This window comes from Sander lucioperca, chromosome 2 (assembly GCF_008315115.2).
Source record: "Sander lucioperca isolate FBNREF2018 chromosome 2, SLUC_FBN_1.2, whole genome shotgun sequence".
Classification (NCBI taxonomy): domain Eukaryota; kingdom Metazoa; phylum Chordata; class Actinopteri; order Perciformes; family Percidae; genus Sander; species Sander lucioperca.
This window is the reverse complement of record NC_050174.1, coordinates 22,985,527-23,010,589: the sequence shown is the minus strand read 5'-3', so window position 1 is coordinate 23,010,589 and position 25,063 is coordinate 22,985,527. Positions and strand designations below refer to the sequence as shown.

General features: G+C 39.5%; 1 protein-coding gene across 1 annotated transcript; it reads left to right on the top strand.

Annotated features, from left to right (window-relative positions):
* Window position 1: 1 nt before the first annotated feature.
* rgs9a (regulator of G protein signaling 9a) lies at window positions 2-23,679 on the top strand. The gene is made up of 17 exons (XM_031292562.2): window positions 2-267; window positions 1,640-1,736; window positions 5,240-5,290; window positions 5,424-5,530; window positions 6,419-6,470; window positions 7,363-7,421; window positions 9,272-9,348; window positions 10,055-10,136; window positions 11,387-11,449; window positions 15,570-15,599; window positions 16,754-16,815; window positions 17,924-18,037; window positions 18,286-18,401; window positions 18,872-18,959; window positions 20,959-21,097; window positions 21,984-22,066; window positions 23,081-23,679. The coding sequence occupies exons 1-17, from the start codon at window positions 199-201 to the stop codon at window positions 23,232-23,234; spliced, it is 1,443 nt and encodes a 480-aa protein (XP_031148422.1). The 5' UTR covers window positions 2-198; the 3' UTR covers window positions 23,235-23,679.
* Window positions 23,680-25,063: the final 1,384 nt, after the last annotated feature.

The window sequence follows — 25,063 nt, the reverse complement described above, 5'->3', positions numbered from 1 at the left end:
TGGTGGCAGAGGCTTCCTACAGCTGATTGGTGGCTAAATCTACACTTCCCGTCCTGTCTTACAATCCCCACACAGGGGGAGTGTGTTCAAGTCCACTACATGCACGCACTTCTCTGTCAGGAACTATAGATATTATAACACATTACACACCGGGATTTTAACTTTCACATTTGATTTGGCCTTCATCCGTCTGCAGATATGACAATTAGAACAGCCCGTCCCAACCGGGGACAACATTTCCAGCCCCGCATACACTGCTTGAAAAAGGTGGGTGGATATTATCATCATTATTGGTTTTTATTTAGTGCTTAGTGTTTCTTTTTTATCCATAAGATTTGATCCTGAATTTAATCAGAAATGTGGACACATTTAAAAGATTACAGATATTTGAATTGGTAAAGTTATTCTGAAGTTAAGTTAGACTTCACATTTCTGGATTACACTGACATTTGTTCCTATTTAGCTTTATATTCCTAAATATAAAGCACATACTCTGTGGAAACAGCAACACAGTAACATCAGAGATCTCATTAGGTAAATTCTTATTTCAGCGAGATGTAGACATGATTTGTTTGCCACCAGAAGAGCAGGAGCTTGTTAAAGATCATCTCTAATTCCACTTGAAAGCCAATTAGCTTTGCTGCTCTGCTGCCAGCTGTCACTGCAGTGGAAATATACCGCACAGTTTAGCAGTATAACATGACCTCACATGATAGGCTCCTCAATATCACTAACATGTCGAGTTAACCAATGTTAATTATGCATGTATTATGTAAAATAAATCGAAATATTGCCTCTCATTGATGATATGAAGAAATCACAAAGCCATTCTTACATTTAATATCCTACACAAACGGCTGTTTGATCGATCTGCGGTAAAAACAGACAAAATAAAACAAGATACTATCGTATATTCAAATAAAGATATATTTGCAAAAAGAAAACTCAAATGTTCTGTTCGCCAGTTCAAAGGGGAGAGAAGTTAGTTTGAGTGTGATGTTCTGTCTTAATTCAAAGAAAACTATAACTCCAGCCCTCACAGATAACTAATCTTCTTATTTAATAAGAAGTTGTCAACACTGATGACAGCTTCTGGCTGAAACATGTTATTTGCCCACATTAACAACAAGTTGGTTACAAGTTGGTTGAGCATGTTGTATATACAGTGTTTTCCTGCTATTACACAATGTATTCATGTGATTATTTATTTCATAATGCCTTTGGTTGCTTGCAATGGTTACTTGATGACCCCTAATACGTGCCAGATGAATAGACTTCAGGTTTGTGATGGAAATAGCCATGACATCATGGCATTTTGATCACACACAAACTATTACTGTAGAGATAGTCAACCACTGTGATACTTTACAACCTTTCTCAGAGACAGAACTGAGACTCATCTTACCTGTCCAAATGGCTTTAGTACTGGAAAGATGTGAACATCTACGTATGGTCTATGTTTAAAAGAGTCACTCTCCTAAATCCCCAGATCGATGTTGTAAAACTCAACTGGGAACTGATGTTTTTGTTCACCAAAGAAGCTGATAGAAACCATGATTTTACCAGTGTTTATCTAGTGGCTGATGCCTCCCTTTTCCTGAATGCTACATGGACATCTTTGCTGTCCTTCTGTTTTCAGCTGGAAGCCATCGTGGTGGAGATGCAGGACTCAAAAAGTGGCGTCAAGGGCTCGGACCAGAAACTCAACGTCACTACCATCCCACATGTCATCAATGGTGAGACACACAAACACACACATTCACAAAGCCTGAGAAAGTTCCTAGACTCTAAATTCAATTCAATTTTATTTATAGTATCAAATCATAACAAGAGATATCTCGAGACACTTTACAGATAGAGTAGGTCTAGACCAAACTCTGTACTTTACGAAGCCCCAACTATTACAGTGGTTGCCTCAAGAGCAAGCATTAGCAGTAGCTATTGCGACAGTGGCAAGGAAAAACTCCCTTTTTTTGTTAGGAAGAAACCTCAGACAGACCCAGACTCTTGGTAGGCGGTGTCTGACGGCACCAGTTGGGGGAGTGGTGAATGGTGGCAATAATAGTCATAATAAAGATAGTGAAGCAGTGATCACAATGGTAGTCATAGTAGTTCATGTCATAGTAGGGCACAGCAGGGCGTTACGGGGTGTAGTGTGGTACAGCAGCCTGGGTGGACGCGGTTGGACGCGGCAGGACGCAGTCGGACACTGCGGGGAAACGCAGAGCGTAGCAGGGTGTAGTAAGTCCATAGCGTCAGCTGGACCCAGGACCCCGGTGTAGGTGCCACCCAATTCCAAGGCGATGTTCTGGGTGAAGAAGAAGCAAAGGGACTCCGGGGAGAAAACTCCCCAGAGCTAGGTTAGTAACAGGCATTTCTGGGACTAAGATGCACACAAAAGGAGACAAGTGAAAAGAGAGAAGAGGGAGCGGCTCATTGTGTCCTTGGAAGGAGCTTCCCACAGCAGTCTAGAGTTATAATAGTATAACTAAGAGAGGCAGGCTAATGAGAGGGGCCCTGGACCGGGCTCGTACTCTCCCCTGCCGGAACGGGCTTGTACTCCCTGCCTCCCTCTACTCTACTCTACTATGCTGCAACTCCTCACTCCCTAACTATAAGCTTTATCAAAGATGATGGTTTTCAGTTTATTCTTAAATGTGGCGACGGTGTCAGCCCCCCGAACCCAAGTTGGGAGCTGGTTCCACAGGAGAGGAGCCTGGTAGCTGAAGGCTCTGGCTCCGATTCTACTTTTAGAGACTCTAGGAACCACAAGTAGCTCTGAGTTCTGGGAGCGCAGTGCTCTAGTGGGACAATAAGGTACTAAAAGCTCTTCTATGTATGATGGTGCTTGACCATTTAGTGCTTTGTAGGTCAGGAGAAGGATTTTAAATTCAATCCTGGATTTTACAGGAAGCCAATGCAGAGAAGCTAATACAGGAGAAATGTGATCTCTTTTGTTAGTTCTTGTCAGAACACGTGCTGCAGCATTCTGGATCAGCTGGAGGGTCTTGAGGGACTTATTTGAGCAGCCTGATAGTAAAGAATTACAGTAGTCCAGCCGGGAAGTTACGAATGCATGGACTAGTTTTTCAGCATCGTTTTGAGACAGGATGTTCCTGATTTTGGCAATGTTACGAAGATGGAAAAAGGCTGTTCTTGAGGTTTGTTTTAAGTGGGCGTTAAAGGATAGATCCTGGTCAAAAATGACTCCTAGATTTCTGACAGTAGTGCTGGAGGCCAGGGCAATACCATCTAGGGTAGCTATATATTTAGATAATGAAGTTCGGTGGTGCTTGGGTCCCAGCACAATAACTTCCGTTTTGTTTGAGTTCAACATCAGAAAATTGTGGGTCATCCAGGATTTTATATCTTTAATGCACGCTTGAAGTTTAGCTAACTGACCGCTTTCGTCTGGCTTGATTGACAGATATAATTGGGTGTCGTCTGCGTAACAGTGAAAGTTAATTGAGTGTTTCCTAATAATATTGCCTAGAGGAAGCATATATAAAGAGAATAGAATTGGTCCAAGCACTGAGCCTTGAGGAACGCCATGGCTAACTTTAGCGTATTTGGATGGTTTATCGTTAATATTAACAAATTGGGATCGCTCAGAAAAATAGTATTTTCTAAAAGTATTCAGTTGTTTGAAGTTAATACATATTTGTCCCATGGAATGACAGAATATTATAGGGTTTTCTACAATACGCATGCTATCAGCTTAGGGTGCTATAGCAAAATCAGGGTGTCATTGCATAATTTCAAGCACAGACTGCTTGAAGACACTGACAGTCTGCCCTGCTGTCTAAGCTGCCAACACAGGCTAAATAAGGCAGCCCACAATTGGATGAGATGTGGACAAAAGTCCCTTTTTAATCCAATCCAAGAGCAGTGAGGGAAAGGTGAGCGTGAATACATTGGCTCCTGTTCTATGTTAAAGCGCTTTGAGTAGTTGTTAGTACACTATAATTAACTGGGAATGTGATGTCATAATGGTCACTTTGCTTTTAAATGGAAGTTGGTAGATCCACCACCACCACAACTCTTGCAAAAATATATATATATTTTCAAACTTAATATCTTTCAAGTGCCAAACAGTTACTCACCAATGGCTATCACCATCTTGTAGTTAATGTGACATGGCTGTGTGCAACAGTCTGCTCGTTTGACCTCAAGCTTGTGTTTTCTGAATTAGCTTTGTCATTCTCATGCTCAAATTATGCTTCTGCATTATTTAAAGAATTACATTGCTCAAAGTTATAATTATTCGTTTTAAGTTATTACAAGCACATCTTAAGTTTTAGAGAGTTTTAAGGTGTTTTGGCATGGCTGGCCAAGTGGAACTATATCCATAGTATTTGAAGGGGGATTTCATTCTTGCATGTTGTGTTTTGTTGTGCATGACCAAAAAACATCCCCCCCCCTCTGCTTTTTTCAAAAATCGCACCCTGCTTTTAACAATGCACCTGCAGGTTAGAGGGAATATGTACAATTGTAGAATCTCTTTCATAGCCAAGCTAAATTGGTTGTGCAACTGAAATATCCCAAATCGACGTTGAATCGGACATAGAATTGGGACCTTGTGAATGAGAACCAAATCGAATCGGGAAATTAACGATTTAGCATTTTATGCCTTATTATGCATTTTTTCAAGTTGCTGTGGGCTGGAACAAGCTAGAGACATATAATAATTGTCATCATAACTGGAAGTGATGTGCTAATGCTTCCCAAAAAATATGAGGCCATTTGGCCTGATGGTGGCACTATTATTAAAGGCCAAGAAAGTTCAAATTTGAAAGGCCATGCCCCTCACACCGTGAGTCTGATTGACTTGAAATTCAGCTCAAAGTGCTCTAACATATTTGTGTGTCCGCCAATATAAATAGTTTAAGGGAATAGCAGGACGTTGAGGGCTTATTTGAATAAAGTGAATGATTTAGACAGGGAGGTAGGTCTTGAGTCTAAAGAATGGTGATACAGACCTGTAGACTGTAACATTACGTGTGTGTGTGTGTGTGTGTGTGTGTGTGTGTGTGTGTGTGTGTGTGTGTGTGTGTAGGTTTAAGTGTAGGTGTGTGTGTGTGTGTGTGTGTGTGTGTGTGTGTGTGTGTGTGTGTGTGTGTGTGTGTGTGTGTGTGTGTGTGTGTGTGTGTGTGTGTGTGTGTGTGTGTGTGTGTGTGTGTGTGTGTGTGTGTGTGTGTGTTTCTGTGCAGTGTTTCAGCTTGTATCTGTTTCCACACAGGCAAGGACATCATTACATGGATTACCAACAAGATGAAGACCACTCCAGAAGGTAAAACACTATAAAATGAGTTACTACTTGATCACTTGATCATCTCCGCACATTTCCATCATTTTAAAAAGAAAACATATCCACACGTTATTTAAGGCCTCATCCATTCATTTCCTCACCCTGTGTGTTCCAGAGGCTGAGGCCTTTGGCACCATGTTAGTGGCCTACGGCTACATATACCCCCTGCAGAACCACAAGAAGCTGGTGATGTGCAACGACACCAGCCTCTACCGCTTCCAGGTAAAGCTAAATCTTCAACACATCCTCACTCCCAGCGCGTCAAAAAGCGGCACTTGGTCAGGTGCCTTTGGCGTTTGTTATCGACAAAGAAAGTCTCCTTTAGCGTCATCTTTAGACGCGCTGTGGGTCAGGACTCTTGGCGTCACTTTTTGACGCTCTCGGGACTCGCGTCTAGCCCTTTGGCGTCATTTGGGGTGACTCTCACTAAGATGGACTGACACTGAAGGGAGGCTTTGATTTGAGTTGTAGTTCCTCAGAGAAAGGTTTTGTTTTGTTTTCTGGGAAGCAGCATTTCAAATATGAATACAACAGCTCAAATATCAAGATTAGAGGATGATTCTTTTTTTTCTTTTTTTTAAATAACGGTGTTTATAAAATTGAATCTGAACAATCATCAAGTTGCTCACCACAGCCACATGTATTGTTTTAAGAATAAAATGATGTCTAGTCCACGAACTCTGTTGCCAGTTGTAATCCCCTGTATTCGCCTACTAGATCTAATTGCTATTGCTAGGGGTTCAATAGCTAGTATGAACTGAAGTGGTGATAGAAGTGAATCTTGGGGGCAACCTCTTGCAATATTGAAGGCCACCACTTAATGTGTCAGAACCACAGCTATAGGGTTGAGATGTAATACTTTGATCCAGTTAAGGAAAGTATTTCCAAAACCAAATTGAGCTATAACGCCAAAGATGGGGGTCCTGTGTGATTATGGTGGCTTTCAGTACTGACCGGGTGTGGAGTTCTGTTAGGGTGGGTTTGGGGGGGGGGAGCCAATAATCTGTGTGTATATGAACATTGTATTCAAGTGTTACTGTGATACTGCCACACATAGATCTGAGAGAACTAATACACTAACACTGTCTGTCCAATGTAAACCTTTTCCAGACCCCATACTTCTGGCCTACACAGAAATGGGTTGCGGAGGACACTGATTATGGTGGGTACAGCACAGGTCATATGGGGTGGGGGTAGGGCTGAATTTCAAATCGAAATCGCAATTTGAAAGAATGCGATTAGCCAATCACGAAGACGGCGATTTATCAGATGTGAACATTTTGTTACGTTTGGTGTGACATTTGGTATAACATTTCTACTCCTCTTTTTATTATTCTATTTACAGAAATGTCCTATTTTCACTTGATTTTACATTTATTTTGTAAAACTTTATTTAACATGATGGTAGAAGGTGTAAGATGTAGATGCTGCTGTAGAACTGAGGCAGTTCAGACATTTCAGTTTACAGGAAAGTACTGATAGTTTTTTTATGATTTAAACTTGCTAGCTAATATGAGATGTTCTGTGTTTGACTGTTCAATGTTCCACGCTTATTGAAAGAAAAACACTTATTGCTGGCAATTCATATCTATGTTCTCATCCCTGCATAAGAATATAGAGCAGTTTTATGGTGTCTCATGTTACAATGCCCCATGACATGTTTTAGCTGTTACACAGAACTTAAGCTAAACTTTTTTTTTTTTTTTTTTTAATCGCAAATTGATCGTAATCGTAATTTCTGGCAGAAAAATCTCAATTCAGCCTCAGTGATTTTAATAAAGATAAAACCTGATGACTGTTGAGTCACCAGGCCCACGGTGAAGAACATTGTTTGGAAGAAGGGACGGGATGGGGAGCATGACCAAGTAACTAGCCCTTCAGATGAGATAAAACATGTAAATCAGACGGCTGTGGAGTTGTAAGAAGAAATTATTCTTTTTAAATTTTAACTGATCTGGGCTCCTACATTTCCCAAGTGTTTACTCTATTGAACTGTTTAATTTTAACGTGTGTGATGGATCATGACTTCTGATTTTGTTTCCTTCTGACTTTAGCCATTTACCTAGCAAAGAGGAACATCCGCAAGAAAGGCATGCTGGAACCCTACGAACAGGTCTGTGCACGTATAAAAATTATTGTGATTGTGAAGATGATGTGTTTGTGTTTGTGTGTGTGTGTGTGTGTGTGTGTGTGTGTGTGTGTGTGTGTGTGTGTGTGTGTGTGTGTGTGTGTGTGTGTGTGTGTGTGGCAGGTGTATTGCTGGGTATCCAAGACATATATATATATATATATATATATATATATATATATAAATGTTCCAAGGTATCACAGGCTTTAATCCAGGGATGTCAAACTCATTTTAGTTCATGGGCCACATCCCCCTAATTTAATCTCAAATTGGCCAGACCAGTAAACCACTCCAGAAAGATCAGAAACTTTATCTGCCACAGAGTTTCTTGTCAGCTTGATGTTGGCAAACGCAAGTTGCTTCTGCTAAAACAGCGCTCTAAGGCCCAATTTAAGAAAAATAATAATGGTACCGACCCAGGAGAGAGGGGTAATATTCAGAGAAAAACTCTCTGAAAAATTTCTAAGATTAAAGTCGTACATTTACGGAAAAAGAACTCCGATATTCTCTGAGATTAAAGTGGTGAATTTGGAATTGTAATTAATTACTTCCCAGCAATTTACACACTTTGGAAAGTCATCCAGTGGGCCTCATTGGACCCTTTGGCTTGCCGGTTCTGGCCCACGGGCCATATGTTTGACACCCCTGCGTTGAAGGAATCTTAGAAAAGAATGAAGCTATCCTGTGGGATCAGAGCGTTATAGTCAAGTATATCTCAGACTAAGCGAGTATTATTATGAATATGTCTCTCTTTGATGAATGTAGATTCATCTATTATCTTTCCCAATCCTTCCTTCAGTCTATTTGCATAAACCTGAGCTAGAAGCTTGTAGTCTCCACAAAGACGTGTTACAGGCCTCCACTTGTCTAACAGTAGTCTGTCTTTGTTTGGTTTGTACCTTGTAACTTTGAACCGAGGTTCATTGTTTCTACTGGAATCTAGTCTCTAGCTATGTTTCCATCCACTTGTCAATTATTTGAAGTTCTCTAAAAACATTCATGGGAATAAAGCCAGTGGAAGTGTGTTTCCTTCCAGTGGCTTTAAAGCAAATAAAAACCTGTGCGTAATGACGTCACCCGCTGGTTTGCGGTTCAATTGGTATATTGAATAGATATATAGATACATATAGACACATATAGCCATTTTATGGTCTTTCATTTATTTTCGCACTGAATCGCACAACATTCAAGCAAACATTTGGGAACAAAGTTTGCTGTCCAAAATGGATTGCGCCGTCTACCTACAAATGAGTAATGTTGCCAGTAATGTGCCAGCTGATAGAGCTATATCAAGCTATAATAAGACAACGACGCTATCAAAACAGCGCTATGATGATGCAGATGCACGGTGCTATCAAAAATAGCTGTCTTATTTCGCTGGTAAATCAAATTTAAAAAGTCTTGTCTCCTCGTTGGTCCACTTCTATCTGTCTTTGTTGAAACAGTCTGCAAAGAAAGCGGAAATGACCTCAAACTTCTTTGTCGTTTTATGGCGGGTTGACCTAAAATGTAATCGCATTTCATTATTTACTCGGCAAATAACGTTTCCATCAGCGTTTATTGCATAAGCCGTAAGACAAAATCTATGATGATACGACACAAGATGTAGATGTTCATGAAATTCAATTATATTTTACTGTTTCCATAAGGCATTTTTTTTATTCGATTTTACTTAATTTGCATAAAAACGTGTGGCTGGAAACATAGTTTCTCACATCTCTTTTGAATTATCTTCAGTCTTTCTTCTTACTGTATCGGTTTGGTTCTCCATAAAGAGATAAGGAGTGATTTTACAACTTGTTGCTCCATGTTGTCTCTGTTTCTGTGTTTTAAAGGTACATTACAACCACCTCCATGAATGGCTCAACCACAAGTGGGACTTTATCGTGATGCAGTCCACTGAGCAGTACAAGTAGGTGAAACCATTACACTCAGTACCTCAGAAGGAAGAGATTTTATTTCAAGCATGTGTTACAATGTAATTGAACTTTTTTGTCTTAAAACATGTCTGGAGGGAATCTTTAAGTTGACATTTTTGACCAAATAATGGAATCCAGCAATAGATATCTACAGGTTTTGAGTTATTGTTCAACTCGGGATTTGATCCGTTGCAAACAGCACCCCAACACCAGATAGATATATCATACAATACGTGATCAAGCCGTATCGTGGGTGAATTATTTTTGCCAGTGTGGTTACGTTCATTCGTTTACATTGTGATACTATATGGAAGTATTAGAACTTGTAACTGGAGTTACATCCAGGTCATTTCCATTTTGCCTTTTCACATACTGCAACCATGCAGACCATACTGCAAATACTACTATGTGCATGTTCTTTCATTCGCTGTGACAGAGCATTGACTATGGTGAGAAAAAGGTTTGCAGTGGAGATGTCTTTGTTAGATGTGTCTTACTGAGGCTTTCTTCAGCTTGTGTTGTGATGTCTTGACTCCCAACAATCCCCACCAGCATCCATGCAGAGCAATCGTGTGTGTGTGTGTGTGTGTGTGTGTGTGTGTGTGTGTGTGTGTGTGTGTGTGTGTGTGTGTGTGTGTGTGTGTGTGTGTGTGTGTGTGTGTGTGTGTGTGTGCGCGTGTGTGTGCGTGTGTGTGACAGGGCTGGTAAGGAGAGGAAGAAGCCGGATCGTGTGGTGTTTGACTGCCAGGAGAGGGCTTACTGGATTGTGAACAGGCCACCGGTCAGTGTGTGTGACTCTGTGTGTGTATATATATATATATATATATATTATTATATATTATGGCATGCCGTTCAGGAAATTATTTATTATTATTATTATATATATATATATGTATGTATATGTATATTATTATATATTATGGCATGCCGTTCAGGAAATTATTTATTATTATTATTATATATATATATACAAACTACAGGTCAAAAGTTTGGGGTCACTTAGAAATGTCCATTCCACTTCATTCCAGACAGAATACCAGCTGAGATCAGTTGCATTGTTTTTTTAATCAGGGCAGCAGTTTTCAGATTACATTATGTGTTTACATAATAGCAAAAGGGTTCTCGACTGTTGTAGACAGAAGTGGCTGAAGAAACAATTGAAATTCTATGCTTTTTGGTCTAAAAGTCATAACCAAATTAAAAGTGGTACAGCTCCCATATATGCTGACTGGTAGTGTATATATATATATATATATATATATATATATATATATATATATATATATATATATAAATGTATATTATATATTATATATTATGGCATGCCGTTATTCATTATTATAATTATATATAATTATATATATATATATATATATATATATATATATATATATATATGTATATATATATTATATTATGGCATGCCGTTATTCATTATTATTATTATATATAATTATCTATATATATATATATATATATATATATATATATATATATGTATATTATATATTATATATTATGGCATGCCGTTATTCATTATTATTATTATATATAATTATATATATATTTGTATGTGTGTGTGTGTGTGTGTGTGTGTGTGTGTGTGTGTGTGTGTGTGTGTGTGTGAAGTTTGAATATATTGAATGAAAGTCTCAATATATTGAATGAAAGTCTGAATGTGTTGAATGGATGTCTGAATATAGTGAATGAATGTCTGAATATACTGAATTTTATTTTGAATATCATATATATATATATATATATATATAAGACATATATATATATTATGTCATATATATAGACAACGTCAGATTTCATTTAATAAGTTTCATTCCATATATTCAAACTCATATTCCATATATCTTAACTTTCTTTCCATATAGTCAAGTTTCATTCCATATATTCAGAACTGTATGAATGCACATATAAACTTAATGCATATTAACTATATGTAAAGTAGCAGCAGAAAGATGTCATTATTATGCTTGTACTGCTGTACATTCATTATGAATCTGTCCTGTGCATGGCCAGCGTCGTACTCACAGTGCTATGGACTGCGGTCCAGAGCGTCTTATTGATCCCAATGCAGATGAGGTAACAGGTCAGTACACACACACACACACACACACACACACACACACACACACACACACACACACAGGAGAGATTGAGGTCAGATGGTCTTACAGAAGCTTAACATGGAGAGTAATACTGCTGATATCCACTTAGAGACAGGAACCTCCCTGACCCTCTCTGAAGCTATCACTCCTCTTCTCTACTCTTCTGTGCTCTTTCCTTTCCTTTCCTTTCCTTTCCTTTCCTTTCCTTTTACTTTTTACCACATCCAAAACAAGTAACAATTAGAGTCAGGGCTGAAAGATTTTTCTTTAAAGGACAATTCCATGTCTGGGACATGTTTTCATGCTAATCGAATGAGTTTGGAGCTTTAACGGGGCTACCGCGGACCGCTGGTTAGCTTGAAATGCTAGTATTTGGGGCATGGGGACACTCAAATTAAATCGCTATTTATACCACTAAAAAGGCTCAAAATATCACCACACTTTAATGTTAGCATAATTAGGGTCCCTAAATGTGAACCGAAGCATTGACAACGTTGTAAGTGTACAGATAGTTTATTAAAAAGATAGATTATAAAGACAGTTGCGTTCATGTTTACTTGCGGGAGCCATCTTGGAAACCAGTCATGACTAGTTGAACGCCGTGCAACGTGGAATTCACATACTGTCTATGGAGATTCCACGTTGCACGGCGTTCGACTAGTCATGACTATTTCGAGCCTTTTCAGTGGTATAAATAGCGATTTCATTTGAGTGTCCCCATTCTCCAAATACTAGCATTTCAAGCTAACCAGCGGTCCGCGGTAGCTTCGTTAAAGCTCCTAAACTCATTCCATTAGCATGAAAACATTTCCCAGAGAGCGACAGAGTGGGTACACATCAGTTAATAATCCCTAGGTTCGTTTGCGCCGGAATTGTCCTTTAATGTAATTTGATCACAAAAACAATTTATTCGAGAAAAACGATTATTTTGCACATTACATTTTGTAAAGTAAACTCTTATTTTGTCTTGTGCTCTGAATTCAAAAAGTGCAACCGGAAAAGTATTAAGTAAAGGGACATTTACAAAAACATTTCACAGTTCAAGGTGTTTTCACTGTTGATTTGTTTAACTGTTACATTGGGTTTTTTTTTACTTCAATAAATGCAACATCTTTCCAAAAGTCAATGAGTAATTGACCAAAATAAATGTGATTATAAATGATTATTAGATTGCTAAATGACAGTGGGCACAACTGGAGACACAAGTGCAAAACTCTAACTACAGTCTGCACAGCAGCAGTTCATGTGAACACAGTTTCAAAACTCTACACACTTATCCCATGGCTTTAATCACAACCTGCACAACACTGTGGATTCACAGCACTTTGTTCAAATGCTAACACACTGCTGTCAAAACTGTTAACCACGCAGTCAGAAACGAGAATGGATTTCAGCCTGGTGCATTTCAAACACTGCCGATTGCAATTTCAACTGAAAGACTTGTTTGTGAACACATACTGTATATATATATATATATAGGGAAAGCGCAGAAAGGCTTGCGATTGCTCGCAGGGCAAACCACGCGCCCAGAACGCAGCACAGATGCACCTGGTGGAAATTGACGGTTAGTCTATATCCACGACGTTCCACTTCCGGGATTGCCGCCGGAAATTCCGCCGGATGTCCCTCTTTTCGGCCGGATGTCCGTCCCCTTCCTCTTTCTTTGTGTTGGCGTTCTAAACTCCGGTGGATTTCTGAGGACTATGGTTAACTGCTCCTCAGATCTCTGCAGGGTAAATCCAGACAGCTAGCTAGACTATCTGTCCAATCTGAGTTTTCTGTTGCACGACTAAAACTACTTTTGAACGTACACATGTTCCACCAAAACAAGTTCCTTCCCGAGGCTATTTTGCAGAGGCACCACAGCTCCGTCTGGCGCTTAGCACCGCCCAAGACGATTGTGATTGGTTTAAGGAAATGCAAATAAACCAGAGCACGTTTTTCTCCCATCCCAGAATGCTGTGTGGACTAGCCAGACCTTCCTCCGCAGCGCTGTGGAGGAAGGTCTGGCAAAGCAAGACTAAGGATTACTGGAATGAATTGCTTAATTATTTGCTAATTAGTAACAGGGTTTACCCCAGAAAAGTGGTTTAGCCCACTGGCAAGTATCTTTTTTTCAATGAGGGTCACAGACTGACCCCATTACCAACATTAAGTCAGTGCTAAAAGCGAACTGGAGATTTGAAAATATGACTACGTCTAAGTTTCCAACCAAGCCGCCCCGCTGTAGGCTAACTGTAGTTTAAAAAAGGTCTTAAAAATAGATTTATTTTGATTGATGTTATTTTTTTCATAGTAAAATAAAAATAAGAAATACTCCATTCCGAGAAGTTTGGGCAGATTCTACTGTGACAACTTTCCTTGAATTAGGTTTGGCAAACATGCTGCCTGCTCCTTCCAAGTAACACTTAAAGTTGGAGTCAGTGATTCTGGAGAAAGATTGTTGACATTTGAACTGAACACTCAAACAGATATACCCCTCCCGTCAGTGCTCCTGTTTTTACCGTCCCTCACTCCCACTTCACTTCTGTTTACTGTATACATCCATGGCCTTTCCCCTGTCCTGTGCACGAGTTCTCTCTACCACTGCCAATACAAACATTCCTAGTTAGAGAAAGGGTGAAAAGTAAAGACGGTTTGCCTGGGACCCCAAATCAAAAGAAAGAAAAACCTTTGGGGGACAGTATACTGTAGATCAGGGGTCACCAACCTTTTTGAAACTGAGAGCTACTTCATGGGTACTGAGTCATACGAAGGGCTACCAGTTTGATACACTCTTCTGAAATAACAAATTTGCTCAGTTTGCCTTTAGTTATATATGATTATTAATACTCATCTATGTGAAGACACTGATTACGTTAATGATTTCTCACAATAATTATCAACAATGACTTAACAAGGTGGGAAACAGATAATGTCAATATTCAATTTTCATTTTTAGAACAGGCCTGAGGGCTACTCATGTGGTCCTTGGGGGCTACCTGGTGCCCACGGGCACCGTGTTGGTGACCCCTGCTGTAGATGCTCCTATCTTGAATGCAGCAGTAACAATTATATTATATTGTTTGTAACATGCAAAAAATGAATTAGGCTAAAACTGTACTTTGAGAGCACTGGTGGGGATCTAACACAATCATTGTGTCTTGAATTGTATAAGAAATGGCTTATCCAACCCTTCTATATGTACTTCTTCTGTAAAGAGAGCCTATTTCATTCATTGCATTTTTCCTTGTCCTGTCCTTTTCTCTTTTCACAGACATCCTTACAATGATGAAAATAAGACAGTAAAGCGTGAAAGTACACAGTGTTTTACCCAGATTTTCAGTCTTGTGTGTGAATTACACTCTCAAACGTTCCATATAGTCTTTACTCAGTCTCTTCAGGAAATAGTGATGTTGCGATTGTAATAATTATGGTAAAATCAACCAGACACTGCATTTTTTCAAGGGCTTATCCTTTTTTAATTAATTTTTGCAATAATCCATTATACATTGGTCATATGCTTAACATGCGTGCACATTTTTATTTTCCAGCATAAAATAGGTGTATACGAAGCCAGGTCAATTCAAATGACCCCTAAATTTCATCAAGTCAAGTTTAGACAATTTTTACTCTGATTTTTTTTTTTTTATTACACAGGACCATAGCTGGCTCCTACAAATACTGAGTTCATTTGTCTTAAAAACGGCTGCAAATGTTTTGATATGCAGCAGCAAAAATCACAAGAAAACAACTCTGCAAGAAATAGTATTTGTTTTTAATCTTATTTTACTCTGTAGCACTTTGGGATTGCTTTTAAACAAAAAAAATGATCTACAAAAAATGTATTATTATTTATTTTTACAAATAAATGTATTACTATTATTATAAGTAGTATCCTTTAGCCTGGAGGGACTGTTTTTTGTGATTTTCCACCTCTGTGTTTGTGCTTCAACAGTAGTAGCTTTCTTTAGGTGTAACACCATGGTTAGCGTCACATGTTCCTCTGTGATCCATCCTCTATTATATCTACCTATATACTTTGTGCTTTTCACAATAATATGATCCACACAAACTGTACCCATGAAAACATTTTTTTTCTTCTTGTCTCTCAGAAAATCACCATTGACATGTACAGACGCATGGTAAGTTAAAGTATTAAATAAGTAATGATGTTTAAAAATACACATGCTGTTATTCAGTCTGATTTCATTATAGCACCCCCCCAGGGCTGAACTGGAGTAAAAAAAATCAGCCCTGGACTTTTGAGAACTAGACCAGCCCACCACAATCGGCCGGACACCACCCGTCCTTGCACTTCCCTTCAACACATGTACATACCAGCAGGGTTCAAAATTAGCAGCATCTACCAGCCAAATGCTGATCAAATATGTAAGTGGCTGGCAGATTTGCTTAACTCACCAGCCAAAAAAAAGTAAAATTTTAACAGTCGCTAGCCATTTGGCTGGTGGACAAAAAGTTAATGTTGAACCCTGCATACCAGCCCCTATAATACTATAATACTCTTTTAGCTGAGTGGTGAGTAAGAGAGTATGATAATGTACTCACTGAGTCAAACAGGCTGCCTGGCTCTTGATGTCTTGTATAGTTAACAAGTGGTTAGTCTGTAAGTTGAGCTAAAGCTGCATTTTGTACACAGTATGCAACTTGTGTTGTTGTGGAATGTGGATAAATCAGAAAGCTATAGTAGGTTTGCAAGTGCCTTAGCTTGCTAAAACATAACTCACATTAGCTTACTAACAGCTAACAAATCCTCTCTTGTAGACAAGGGTGCTAAAATCATCGTTTGACATGCTAAAAATCTCGTGTTCTTCGCTAGCTACTGGCACTTTGCGGAGTTTTCCGCCAGTGGGAGCGGGACTTAAATGCACTCTCTCTCTCTATGGTAGGATGGAAGTGGGCCATAGTAGAAAGTGATTGGCCAGTGTTCAGATGAGAGACAAACCAGTGGGCCAATCATGTGATCTCAATTTTCTCTATGGGCCGATAAAACAATAAAAATAAAGTTTTCGACCGGAGTGCAGCCCATTCAGCCCAAACAAATAGACCGATGGCCAATCCATGCCTGACCCCCCTGTATCTAATGGTTGCTAATGGTTGATGGTTTGAAGCTGTAAAGTGAGTTGAGATTAAAAACAGTGAGCAGGATATTTTCTCAGCTGGGTTTCTGTCTACAGATTTGAAAGTACAGTTGATGTCCTTTGGTTTATAAAACTTTCTTTCTTTTATAAAAAAAATTCAAAATAAAACAATTTTGTTTGTTCCTCTTTCATTCTAGAACATTTTCTATCAACAAGCTATCATGAGGTCAAAGGTCAAATCTAGCGTGTCCCTTGGAGCGTAAGTTCCTCTGGTTTCTTTTCTATGTGGGAACCTTTCTATGGGTTACAATTCATTTAATATAATAATATATAATAAAATATCTTTAGATTATCAGTATTTAATGATCTGTTAAAGAGCCCCCATTTCATTTCCAGCATCATATTTGTACTCTTGGGATCTACTAGAATAGGTTTACATGCTTTGATGTTCAAAAAACATATTATGTTTCTCATACTGCCCAATTGCTGCAGCTCCTCTGTCTGAAACACTCTAGCTGTGTTCAAATCCGTTCCCTCATTCACTCACTCACCATTCCCTATATAGTGTTTATTAAATAGTAAACTATATAGGGAACGACCGAACCAGATTTCGGACACTCACTGAAAACATTGTTGCGTCAGCCGGTTATTTGTGTGACGGAGGCATCATGTAAAAAAACGGAAACAAAAACGCTTCTACTACGTCCCTGAAACAAACTGAGCACTCAGGAGGAAAGTAAAAGGTTGCATACATGTTTTGCGGGTGCTTCTGCTTCTTCTTCTCCGCCGGGAAAATTGCATTGTGGGATACGGGAGTAAAATGTAGGGTACATCGTATGTACACTCAATTCGAATACCACTACAAAATGACGAAAACACTATATAGTGCACTATTTTCGTGATAGGGAACGGTTTCCAACACAGCTTCTGTCTGAGCTCTTGGCCCCGCCTTCCTGAAAAGCCCAGTGTGCTTTGATTGGTCAGCTGGTCCACTCTGTTGTGATTGGTCAACGCATTTCAAACAAGCCACTGGGCGGGCTGTGCTTGCTCAGGGAGCACCTATGGGCAGCACAGATGAAAAACTGGGTTGGCTTTCTCAATCAGTGACATCACTAATGGAAGAATTTCAAACAGGAATGTGGGCGAGCCGATTCAGACAGTTGTGAAAAAGTGCTGTCTGTGGGAGAGAAAGCTCCATTTGGAGTGAAATGTGGTTTTTGTACGCTATACATCATTACATACATAAATAAACTATATAACACACAAAAGGACAGAAAAAAATCCCAAAAAGCATAATAGGGGCTCTTTAAAACATTGCTGGAGGCTCTGTGCATCTGATTGGTCTCATGATCGTTCTGTTTCTGCAGACTGGCCAAATATGCCACGACCTACAAGAACCATGACCCGTTCCTGGCTCCCTGTCTACCCAGCAACCCCTGGCAAACAGACAATGACACATACTGGACTCTCAACATGAGACTGTGAGAGCTGCTTCCTTTTCTGTTTGGCTTCTTCTAGATTATAAGTTTGGTAGTCTTTAATTTCGATGCCATATGCCAGAACAGGGTCGAGGGTGTGGTTAAAACAGCGAGTGTGTTTGTGTACACTCTGACTGAAACCAATTAAATCAATTAGTGAGATAAACACCAGAAAATTGCACCCTGGTAATGTGGATACTTTCCCCAGTCATGTATGAGCAGTGAGTGACTCAGCCTGTGTTTGTGTCCAGGGTTGATGTTCCCACTAAGATGCGAGTAGAGCGCTGGTCCTTCAGCTTTTTCGAGCTGCTGAACGACCTGCGAGGCCGAGACGACTTCAAGGTCTTCCTCAAGAAGGAGTTCAGCGGTATGTCGCCACATGCCATTAAACACCTATCAGTTCAGACTGGGAATATCTTGTGCTGAACCCGACTGAGCATTCCTGACATGGTTGAGGGATGGTTTGTGTTTACAGCTATCAACACAAGCATTCCCATCACTTTCTCAGCAACCCTCCCGCTTGTAAATGGAACTTGGGTATTTGTACAAGTCTTTATTTTATTTAACCATCCTCACAGTAGGCCTAAGGCAATGCAGAGTCTAAATTGTGATATTTCTGTTCCTCCCATGTCAGAAATGTGATATTTTGGATATTACGTTCTTTTAAGTTCCTATATGCAGAATACATGGATATGATGTACAAACAGTTCTCAAGACATGCAGCCAGTGGTGGAATGCAAGTACATTTACTCAAGTACTGTGTAGTTCTAGGACACTCTTTTATCAGTGTTTGTGTGTGTGTGTGTGTGTGTGTGTGTGTGTGTGTGTGTGTCCCAGGGGAGAACTTGGCTTTTTGGGAGGCAGCTGAAGAACTAAAGTGGGGCACTGCATCGTCCATAACATCAAAAGCTGAGACAGTTTTCAAGTAAGTCAATAAAAAGTGGACTGCTTATGTGTGTGTGTGTGTGTGTGTGTGTGTGTGCACGCGTGCGTGCATGCGTACAACAATTACAAGAAGAAATTGAAATCTTGGATCTTGGGCTTAAATATGCATGAAAAATGTAAAGTAAAAGCGAAAGATCTAAGACATAATAGTACAGTTAAATTATAGGGCTAAAATGTTAAATTACCCTTTAAATGAAATAGCCATGGATAAGTAAGCAACAATAAAAGAAAGGATAAAAGCAGCACTCTTGAAGTATTATTTATTAAAGTGCTCATATTATGCTCATTTTCAGGTTCATAATTGTATTTAGAGGTTGTACCAAAATATGTTTATGTGGTTTAATTTTCAAAAAACACCATATGTTTGTTGTACTGCACATTGCTGCAGCTCCTCTTTTCACCCTGTGTGTTGAGCTCTCTGTTTTAGCTACAGAGTGAGACATCTCACTTCTGTTCCATCTTTGTTGGGAGTCGCACATGCGCAGAAGCTAGGTAAGGACTACTAGCCAGTCAGAAGCAGAGTATGAGGGCGTGCCTCGCTAGCAGCTAGGCGAGCATTATAACGTGTGTTACAAAGTGACCACGTTTGTGACGGAAGTAAAGGCTGGACTACAATAGAGCTGTTTGGAGCAGTTTGTGAACAGTGTTTTCTGTTGGAGATGGTAACTCCCTATGGGGTGGACTTTGGGCTTTTTTTCACTTTGTAAACCTATAAAGTGCACAAAAAAGATATATAACACAATAAAGGAAAGGGAAAAAGGCAAAAAGCATAATATGAGCACTTTAAGACTTTCCCACTGCTTCATCAGGACTGTGTGGGTATGGTTTGATCAAATTTGGTTCACAGTCCTGCCAACATCAGAATCAGAATCAGCATTAATGGCCAAGTCAGTGTGAATACAATTTGACTGAGTCAGGGTCAGATCACTACTTTCATTGAGTCAGTGAATTTGACTCTGGCCTTTTGTTGTTCTCAAAGTTCATACACAGAAATAGACAAACGGCTCAAAACAAGGACAAGAACGCTGCACATGGTAAACATAAACATTTCACTACTATGTACAGATATACGTTTGAAAAGTGTATATATACATATACACATGCATATGCATTCACACATGTAAACAGACCGCTCTATGAGGATTCTAAACAGTAAGACAATAGGACAATCCTAAAGTGCTAATGGTGCTAGAATAAATAGTTATTAATATAACTTTACTTTATTGTCCCCAAGGGGAAATTCTTATTCACAACACTGTACTATGGACAGCACGCTTACAGAAAAACAGAAGTGCAAACATAACATGTTGTTTATATACCTGAGGTAGGTGGATGTGACGGTATATAAAGTGTATATTTGACACTATAAAATCTATAATTCACTGAAAGGTGGATGCTTGGAGTTCCAGGGTTATTGCACATTGATTGGTCCTGACACTATGGACTGATGTTCAGTGGTGATCATAGTGACGGCCAGAGGGAACAAACTGGTCCTGTGTCTGCTTGTTTTCATCAGAAAACAACCCACCAACTGTCATCACCTCTTTACAATAGAGCCACACCCAAATGAATCCAGTGAGGAGAACAGAGACAAAACACAAATACAGGACTCTGTCATGTGAAATAAATTAACTTTAGCAGTAAATAGTGTCATCACATGGGACTATAGCCCCCATAGTGAGAAGCTGATTGAGAAAACAGGGTTTAAGAGTCTTTAAGGACACACACATGTATAATATAAAAGATAAGTAAGGGGTGTTGAGCATCCTGACAGCATGGGGAATTAACCTGTTTGCCAGTCTGGTGGAACAGGCTTGGAGGCTCCAGTACCTTCTCCCAGATGGCTGCGTAAGGGGTGGCTGGCGTCACCCACAATGCTGGTTTGCATTGTTTTAGAAGTATTATATATTTCCAAACTTGGACTACACCCAAACCCCAATGTCAGCCAAGATATTGATTTGGAGTGCATGTGTTTTCAGGACCTTCCTGGCCCCCGGTGCCCCCCGCTGGATCAACATTGATGGCAGGACAATGGGTCTGACCGTGAAAGGCCTGGACCATCCTCACCGCTATGTGCTGGAAGCAGCTCAGACACACGTTTTCCTGCTCATGAAAAAGGTGTGTCTGTGTACTGATGAAGAGGCCAAAAAAGGCCATTTTTCTTACTCTGTAGCTAATAATACAGTTTTTGCCAAATTGCTCACACATTTGTTGTTGGAATGTGGCTCAATGTGTCAAAACTCTTCACACAATCCAAATAAGACAACACCTGGAGATACATATCTCACTTCTATGTCAAGATGAAACTCTGCAACCAAAACGTAAGGCTTCTGTGAAAGACTGTTCCAGTACAGAACATTTTACATTTCAATAAACGCAAAAAGAAGAGGCATGCGGCCATGTGGTTGACGGTCATACACTTTCCAGTGCCAAGGCGAAAATAATTCCTCAATCGGATTGAGGAATGGGGAATTAAGGGGGTCAAGTAGGGACCTAGAGTGGCATGCTGATGTCCTACAGACTAATGGTGGCACACAAGGTGATATTTCCCCAATTTCAGATAGTTTTTTTTTTTTTTTTTTTGGTGCCTTTGTTTAAGGCTCCATTACAAAAGTTAAGGTTTTAATGCTTTTGTCTAAGCATTCACTTTCAGTGTGTAAGCAATCGGCAAAAACTTTATTAATAATAATAAAACTAATAATGCCTTTAATTAATCTTTACCAATAAGTGTTTCATGATTAATGTGAGGACCTACTGAGATCTCTGGCACGGTTTAGATTGTAATTAAGTCACTGCCAAAGTTTATGTACCCTTCCAGAACAGAGTAGTTGACTGGGTTTACAGAGGTTACCAGATCAGATAAGTCAAGGCTATGTTGATTGATTATATTATATGATATATATAATATCCATGCTATAATTGGTCATACGTATTTTCAGATTCAAGGCGCGTTTGTGTATTGAGCTGAGGTCACCTGCAGTCTCGTGTGCTTTCATTGGTACAGGATACTTTCTTCCGTTACCTCAAGTCCCCAGTGTACAAAGACATGCAGAAGAAGGCCCTGAACCCTGAGCCTCATAACTTCAGGTTGGTGGTGGATCCCTGCTGTACCTTTCTGACATCATTGCACAACACATTCTCACTCCCAGCGCGTCAAAAAGCTATGTTTGGTCAGGTGCCTTTGGCGGTTGTTATTAATGCAAAAAGTCTCCCTAGGCTATGCTCACACTTGGTGTCTTTTTTGACAAGAAAAAGTTGACTAGGGTGCTTTTGTAGTGAAAACAAAAAGAAGCTGGCAGCGTTTTTATTCCAAAAAAGCAGCCGAGAGCATCTTTTATTGCTATAACAACAGCTACAGCTACAGTATCCTAGCTAGAGCGCTATGTGGAAAAACCAGAAAATCTGAATATATGTTTTATAGTTTGGAGGAACTGACTCTTTAACCCTTTATTGCTGTACAGTGAACATGATATTGCATCATGCAATCTGTTGTCCTCCCAGGTGAAAATTAACCCTTCTTTAGAACCTTTTTCGAGGTTTTGACTGTTTTTTAGTATTTTGTTTCTGCATTTTTTTTTTCACTACCACTGGATTCACCACTAACATCAACTTATAACCACTAGTTTAACACTTTTTTTTTTTTTTTAGAAATAATGATTAATAAACCTCATTTAGATGATATACCCAATTTTTTGAGTTAAGAAAAGCTGAAATTATGCATTTTTTCAACAAATAGTTACTGTATGATTGAGTTGATAATCTCAGACTGTCAAAGTTTAGTCAGGATACTGTTTAGAAACCATTTCCTAGTTTTTTCAAATGCTATAAAATGCAATTAAACACCCAAAATTCAATGAAAGTAGTGATCTGACCCCTGTTATTTTTGGGCAATTTGCTTGAAAGAAACCCAAATTTCTGATTTCTGAAAACGGTCATATTTGACCTGAAGACAACAGAGATCAGGCTTGTTACAGGTTTAAACTGTCATGCGTGAACCCGTTTCTGTAAACCAACTGAAAGCCACTAAAAAAGACTGTCTCTCCCACCAAAATGAAGCTTTCCAATCATCTTGAGTTTACCATGTTTCTGTTTCCACACTAGTCCAGCCCAGCTGGAGAACAATGCTAAGAACCGGAGCCTGGGCATCCATCCCATCACCCTGTGGCAGCAGGAGGAGGAGCTAAAGGCCAAGGCCGCCGCTGCCTCCGCTCCGGTTGATATCAAGGCCATGATGAGCAAAATAGACCGGAAGTAGTAGAAGAAGTAAAGATATATAATGCGTGTGTGTACAGGGTTGTACATGTCATGTCACACACACAAGTACCAAAACAGGAACCAGCCCTCTGTTAGGTAGTATACACAGTGTAGAAGAATGCTTTCCTCAGTGTCCTGCAATTGAATGTTGTTCTGTTTTAGCAAATTATCGAAGGTGAAAAATCCAGTTTTTATTATGAAGGATTACTGAACAGGCCTATTAGGCACAGGCCCAAGCTAAGCCTATTGTTTGTCTGATATTCACTAAATTCTTCAATGTCTAAAAGAGATGTAATGTAATCAGACTTTAGCATCATTTCATTACCAGTCATAGTCAAAATGCACCACATTGCAGTTAAAGAGAGCTCATTTCTCTATGGAAGATTTGCACAGTATGTAAATGTGGTTACTTGGCCACATTTAATAAAAGAGGTCAAGATAAAGCATTTTCAAGACTTTCATTGTGTTTGTGTGTGTTAATAGTTAAGGTGGAATTTCTGTATACAGGTAATACTAGTCCCGTGTGAATATGGCTTAAGTGACTAATGTCAACAAAAATCTTTGAACTTGGTCCAGTATTGAGTGAGAACGCTGCAATGTAACCTTTAAGAGCAGAGATCTTCAACAGGGGTTCCGGGACCCCTAGGGGGTCCTCAGAGTTACTGCAGGGGGGCCTCCAAATTATTGATAATTTTTAGAATTTTTTTTTTTCAAAAACTAAATGTCTTAACATAAATCCAAAATATTATTCGCAAATATAAGTCAGTCTATTTGTAGAAGAAAAACACATCAATGACAGGCTGTCTGGCCTATAAGTAAGGTAGTCACTAAGGTAGCCATCCACAGATACAGTTAATATATAGGTTCACTGTGCCACAATGTATGTTTAACATTAAAACATGATTTATAAAATTATTCCAACAATTATAATTTTAATAGCTTAGTATTGTATGCACTAAAAAGGTATGTATAAAGGCTTAGCAGTTGGTTTTTCCGGTCGCCGCCATAAAGCCCAAAAGTGTCGATCTCCGAATGCAACGTAACAGGGAGGAGCGTAAAGACGGAAAGCTCCTAAAGCTTAGTTCCATATAAATGCACAATTTGTTGTTTTGTCGTTAGTGAAAAACAATATTGACCTTGTAGTTGAAAAAGGAGCCGCGTATAATGCCGCGTTCTATTTACCTCGGAACTCGGAAGCCGGAACTGGGAATGACGTCATACCAGAGTTGAATGCGTTCTATTTAAAAGTCGGATTGTCATTGTTTTCATTAGCTCTAGCCCGGTTAGCTATTGTTAGCAATACCAGTTGATAACAACGCATTACGCCGTTTTTTGTGCATGCAAACAGCGTAACATGTCCACAGATAGAAGTTGGACATGCCTGTGTGAACGACTGATTTAGCGACACAAATAAGACAGAAGTTCTTATAACTTTACGTTACTGCAGCTTTCACAACTGTTGATACAGGGGGCAGCCATGTTGGATTTTGAACTCGGGGTACTGCGAGGTTGTCCGAGTTCTGAGCTCGTAAATACGAGGTCAGGGGGCGTGTTTACGACTTTGACCTCGTTGAAACCGAGTTCCGAGGTAAATAGAACGCGGCATAAGAATGACATTTCCTCCTATGGAGTCCATTCATTCGCAGTCGGAGATCGACACTTTTTGACTGACAAGATGGGGGATAGCGTAAACAACAACTGCTAAAGTGAGTTGTTCAAAACCTTTTTTAGTAAACTCTGTGTACACAAACAATGTTCTCTATGCTGGAGTTCATGTGTAGAGCCCCTGGTGATACTTGGAGCAAAGTTTCATGTTGTGTCGAGCCTTCT

Coding starts and splice junctions, on each gene's coding strand:
- rgs9a (XM_031292562.2), top strand. CDS start 199: ATGACAATTAGAACAGCCCGTCCCAACCGGGGACAACATTTCCAGCCC. Junction 268..1,639: donor GCATACACTGCTTGAAAAAG/GTGGGTGGATAT, acceptor TTCTGTTTTCAG/CTGGAAGCCATCGTGGTGGA. Junction 5,291..5,423: donor GATGAAGACCACTCCAGAAG/GTAAAACACTAT, acceptor TGTGTGTTCCAG/AGGCTGAGGCCTTTGGCACC.